Raw genomic sequence first — 5,386 nt, 5'->3', positions numbered from 1 at the left:
GGAGTGGGGGTCCTCAGAGTGATGCTCCTCTTGGCTCTTTTCAACTATCTAGGGAATTCATGTTTCAAAAAGCTATGTCACTTGGTTAAAACTAAAAATTATCTACCATATTTACTCGTGTATAAGCTGAGTTTTCCAGCACATTTTTAATGCAGTTTTTGTGGTAAAATTAGGTGGCGCGGCTGATATTTGGGTGGCCTTATACTCGAGTAGCTGCTGTCTATTGCGATATCTACTAAGATCAAATTTAAAGGGTCCACAGAATTCTTTACATGGAGAGTCCCTCCCAAAAGGGTTGCAATGAAGTGTGCCTGGTGCGGGTCGCCCCTCCTAACCTCCGGCTTAACACCAGCAGCACAGGGAAATGCACTGAACTGGACTGCGCCTGCTGACACCCTGGACTCAGACTGGCGTCGTTCTTCTTGTTGCTTCAAAGGAACATCAGGAGAATCTTGTGCGCATGTATGACAGGAGTGACGAGATTCCAGGCCACGTGTCTGCTATCTAGGGCGACAGAGATTGCCCCCCACCCCGTGGACTGCTGTATGTAGCAGTCCCCATTTCTCTCCGTGGAGGAGCGAAGAGGAAAGGCGGCACTTGTGAGTGGTGGAGGAGAAAGGGGAGGCCCACAAACTTGTTATGGATGGAGCTGGAAGATGTCTCTGGGACTGATTCCCTCTGTACTCTCTCGTAGGACTGACTACTTTTAACAAGCCTGAAATGCAAATGAATTTCACTGAAGGAAAAAATTTTAAATCGCAGGTTTGATGAGGTGAAAATGCAACTCCTGGTTTAAAATGTTTTTAGAAAAGGTGACCTTAATTGCAGGGTGCAACTTACTGTAGAAGGGTTTAGAGACTTGTCCACGTAGAGCCGTTTGATGAGTTTCAGGGAGTAAAAGGAACTGAGCTTGTTCACATCCGATGTGACTGTCTGAAAGCCAAAGGGCACGTCTTTGACATTTTCAAAATGAAGGACCTGTTAGGAGAAGAGAGCCGTTAGCCACAGAGCATCTCCGGTGAAGAACAGACGTCTCTTCTCCAAAGCCCACTCAGTTTCAAGTGTAGCTCCTTCATCTTGGCCCAGGTAACACTTCCTGAATGGTAGGAGTACTTTATGAGGACTTAAAGATACCAGATGATGCTTCCTGTGTAAATGCTTATAAGCGCACAGAAAGAGAACCTTTGTTGGGTCTCAGGATGAACCACATAGGACTTTTCATGAAATGGAATTAAACAGAAATTTACCTACTATCAAGAAGCACAAGAAAGCCTAAAATGTTGCTGTCTGGAAAAGCATACTAGATAGATGAATGATAGGTGGGCGGGTGGGCGTTTGGATGGATGGATGGATGGATACACTCACTGCAATTGAGTCAATTCCAACTCATAGCAACCCTGTAGGATAGAGGAGAACTGCCTTTGTTGGTTCACTGGAGTAGAAACCTTGTCTTTCTCCTGCAGTTCAAACCTATGACTTTTCAGTTAGCAGCCCAACTCTGTAAGCACTAGGCCACCAGAGCTCCTCATTCTATTTCACCTACCACTTTCAGAGGCTTGACTGTACATCTTCTTAGTTCATGCTTTCCACATGAGCTGCTCAAGCCCAAAGGACTATTCACAAACAGTAAGTGAACACAACCCAGCTTGTGACTTGAGGTAGATCATTTAAATGTTTACTTCTCTATTAAAATAAGCATGGGTATATCACATGGTCACAGGCAATTGAGCTTGCACCTTACAAATAAAACACAGTGCTTTAAATAAAGTTTGTGCAAAGGATGGTGATTTTTCCCCCTGTTGCAAAATAGGAAAGAAGCCCAGGGGGGTAGTGTCGTGCATCGGGCTGCCAGCTGCCAGCTCAGCAGTTCAAAAGCTCCAGCCTCTCTGTAGGACAAAAACAGGGCTTTCTACTCCCATCGAGAACTATAGTCTGGGAAACCCACAGAGGCAACTCTATTCTATCCTACATGGTTGCTATGAGTCAGGATCGATTTGATGCCAGGGTTTGTTTGTTTGTTTGTTTGTTTGGGCATAGGAGAGGGAGGTGCCACGCACACCCTTTTTCTGCCTGGGGTATTTGCTTGACTAGTCCTTACAAGACAATGAGAAACATGTTGGTTAACTTGCCCACGACCCTGCATTAGTGAAAAGACTCTAGGCCCTCTAGGCCCCTCGGGTGCACCCCATCACACCTGGGGCCTGTTCTAAACGTGGGCTGCTGGTGAGATCCACGAGCATCTCCATCGAGAGTCAGAGAAATGGCCCAGCCCTCCGTCCTGAAGAATCTTGACCACCATCCCCAACCCAGGTCTCCCTAGCCAGTGCCTGGGGCTTCCAATGACACGACTCCCACTCAGAGCAGAAACAAAGGTCTGGCCTTACCTGTCCAATTTCACTTGCTGTGTCACCTTTGGCACCGACTTGAGCAAGTGACAGGGACGTGGAGAGACAGAGTGGAGAGAAGAGCACATTGCCCGTCGGCTCCTTCTCACACAGTTGCTTGAACAGGTCAACTGCAAAAGCGGAGTTTGCCAGTCTCAGGGCGTCCATGGTGGGTCTAGAACCAAACGCAAGGGGCAGGCTTATTTTCTTCTGCTTCAGTGACCTGTGTTCTCAGCGGCAAGGAGCCCTGGTGTTGTAGTGGTTACATGCTGGACTGGGAGTCCAAAACTAGCTTTCTACTCCCATAAAGAGTTACCGTTTCGGAAGGCAATACTGAACCTCCAGAGAATACACAATGAGCAAAGCTCATGCGCTCGAGTTGAAAAAATTTATGGACAAGAAGTTTTTGAAATTGAATTGCGGCAGGCATGTCCAAGGAATACTTGGGGATTTGATCCTTTTATGAATCTTGTGATAGATGAATGTGTGGAGATGGCAACTAGTGGAAAACAGAGCAATACTGGAATGGTGGTGCTAAGAGGCAATAGTATCATCATGTTGGAGGCCTTGGAGCGAGGATAACAGCCATGTTCAGCAGTCTACATCAGTTGTTTCTACGTACCCCGCTTTCCAAAGGACCTGTTTTACTACAGTGTAAAAATGAGACTATGTACATTTTTCATGTTCAGTTTTGGTGTTGTTTTTTTTTGGTAAAATAGACTCTTGGAATCGTCACACACACAAAAAAGAGTTACAGGCTCGTTAACTCACAGGGCAGTTCTACCCTGTTCTCTAGAGTCACTTGGAGTCACCATGAACCCGAGGGCAGTGAGTTTGGTGTTTGGGGGTCTCAGTGGAATCCTGCCGCCCTAACAGTATCCTGTCCCCACCAACTGTGGTCTTTCCTAACCCCCTCTGACTCAGTGTTCACCCCGCACAGGTTGGGAGTCTATGAGGAGGCTTCAAAGCGTCGGTGGGGAAATCCCACTGTCTTTTCATTTCATTTCCCCGCTGACTCTCTGAAGGCCCCTGTGGAGCCAGCGTCTCCAGAGCATGTGCTCAGCCCGGGAGCCTTCCTTTGGGGGCGGGCTTGTGGCTGTTATTGCTAGTGACCACTGAGTCCATGTGCCTTGTGGTGACCTATGTGTGGGGGGCAGAGACGTGCTCCATAGGGTGTTCATGGCTGTAAGCTTTCAGAAGCAGAGAGGCAAACCCGTCTTCCCAAGGCTCTCTGGGTGGGTCTGAACCACCAACTTTCACCTCTTGGTAGAGTATTTAATCATGTGTGCCACCCAGACCCTCCTCAGTCAAGGAGCAGAGCCAAAGGGTTCCTTTCCTGGGAGAGAAGAGTGAACTTTAGTGAACTCATAAAGAAAGCCAGGGGAGGGAATCCAGGACAGATGATCCCTTCAGGACCAGTGGTGAGAGTGGCAATCCAGGAGAGTGGAGGAAAAGTGGGGTAGAAAGAGGCACTAATTGCAAGGATCTATATATAACCCTCTCCCTGGGGGATGGACAACAGAAAAGTAGGTGAAGGGAGATGTTGGACAGTGCAAGACAGGACAAAATAATAATAACTTATAAATAATCAAGGGTTCATGAGGGGGGTGGAAGGGAGAGAGGGGAAAAAATGAGGAGCTGATACCAAGGGCTCAAGTAGAAAGCAAATGTTTTGAGAATGATGACAGCAACAAATGTACAAATGTGCTTGACACAATGGATGGGTGGATGGATGGATGGATGGATGGATGGATGGATGGATGGATGGATGGATGGATGGCTTGTGATAAGAACTGTATGAGCACCCCAATAAAATGATTTTTAAAAGAAAACAATTTAAAAAATAAAAGAAAGAAAGCAAGAAAGCCAGGGGAACGAGCGAGAGAGTTATGATGAAACTTCTAGGCAAAAGTCCTAAGGTCTGGAGGGTCCTGTATGTGAGTGGCTCTGGGAGCAGAGCTGGCCTGGAATCCCCAACCTCAGGAGGAGGCTCAGCCACCATGAGGAACCCAGTGGTCAGAGTTGTGGACAGTCATGATCAAAAGGCACTGTTTCCATTGAACACATACTGTTTCCCTCTGTTGGGCTATGAATTAAGCCACACCAAGCTGATGTTTGTGAAGATCGAAGCCATTCAAATCACAGTGACTTGGGGTGGCTCACTGCTCCCCAGTGTGGTGGCGGGCACACAGAAGTGTCAACAGGCAGCAGGTTAGTCTTGGTTTTGTTGCACGTGCAGACCTACTGTGTGCAAGAATGTCATCTCCTTACACTTCTGCATCTCCTTCTCAGCGTGGGCAGTACTAGTTACTGATGCCGGGCTGCCCCCAGCACGTACTTGTATAGCATATACTTGGGGTAGGAAGCAAAGTGGAGATTAAAGGCAAGAGAGAAACTATGAATCCTGGAGTAGAGGCACTAACAGTGGGCACAAGACTACTGAGGGTGCCACAGAAGAAAGGCCTGGAGACTTGCCTCCACACAGATTACAGGCAGGAAGGGCCTATGGTAGCAGGTCTAGCCCATAGCACACGGCTCTGCCACGAGCTAGGCCGGCCAGCTCCCTGCAGCCCCTAAGACCCTTTCAGCAGAGGTCACAAAGTCACTGCCATTGAGTCAAGCCGCATTCATAGCGACCCTACAGGACAGGGTAGAATGGCCCATCAGTTTCCAAGATTCTAACTCTTTACAGGAGTAGGAAGCTTCATGGTTCTCCCTCGGAGCAGCTGGTGGTCTCAAACTGCTGACCCTGAGGCTAGCAGCCCAATAAGTAACCCACTATCCCACCACGTCAAAACTCTTCTCATAGTAATGCTAAGCTCTCATTTGCCTTTTCCACCCTCTTTTTCTTTTTTCACAAATACACAGCATCAACAGAGACTGCCTGGCCAGTCTTCTATTAGTTATTAGAGAGTTATTCAAATATTACAGATATTTGCATAGATGCAAAATGACATCACACTTCTCTCTATGTATGTGTGTGTCTTATTTTCTTTTTTTTT

At 47.3% G+C, this 5,386-nt stretch overlaps 1 protein-coding gene and 1 pseudogene across 1 annotated transcript in view; one reads left to right on the top strand and one right to left on the bottom strand.

Annotated features, from left to right (window-relative positions):
* Positions 1-2,552, bottom strand: part of SERPINB5 (serpin family B member 5) — an 18,682-nt gene extending 16,130 nt beyond the window's left edge. Inside the window, exons 1-2 of the mRNA XM_004703127.1 lie at positions 2,385-2,552; positions 841-978 (exon numbers count right to left, since the gene is read on the bottom strand). Of these exons, the coding sequence (XP_004703184.1) occupies positions 841-978; positions 2,385-2,552 (306 nt within the window). The remainder of the gene's footprint in view (positions 1-840; positions 979-2,384) is intronic.
* A 187-nt stretch (positions 2,553-2,739) lies between these two features.
* On the top strand, positions 2,740-2,966 carry LOC115871635 (annotated as a pseudogene).
* The last annotated feature ends 2,420 nt before the right edge of the window (positions 2,967-5,386 follow it).

This window comes from Echinops telfairi, unplaced genomic scaffold (assembly GCF_000313985.2).
Source record: "Echinops telfairi isolate 266 unplaced genomic scaffold, ASM31398v2 ScPeMD7_7400;HRSCAF=8409, whole genome shotgun sequence".
Classification (NCBI taxonomy): domain Eukaryota; kingdom Metazoa; phylum Chordata; class Mammalia; order Afrosoricida; family Tenrecidae; genus Echinops; species Echinops telfairi.
The sequence above is the reverse complement of the archived record's forward strand: the minus strand, read 5'-3'. Positions and strand labels throughout refer to the sequence as shown.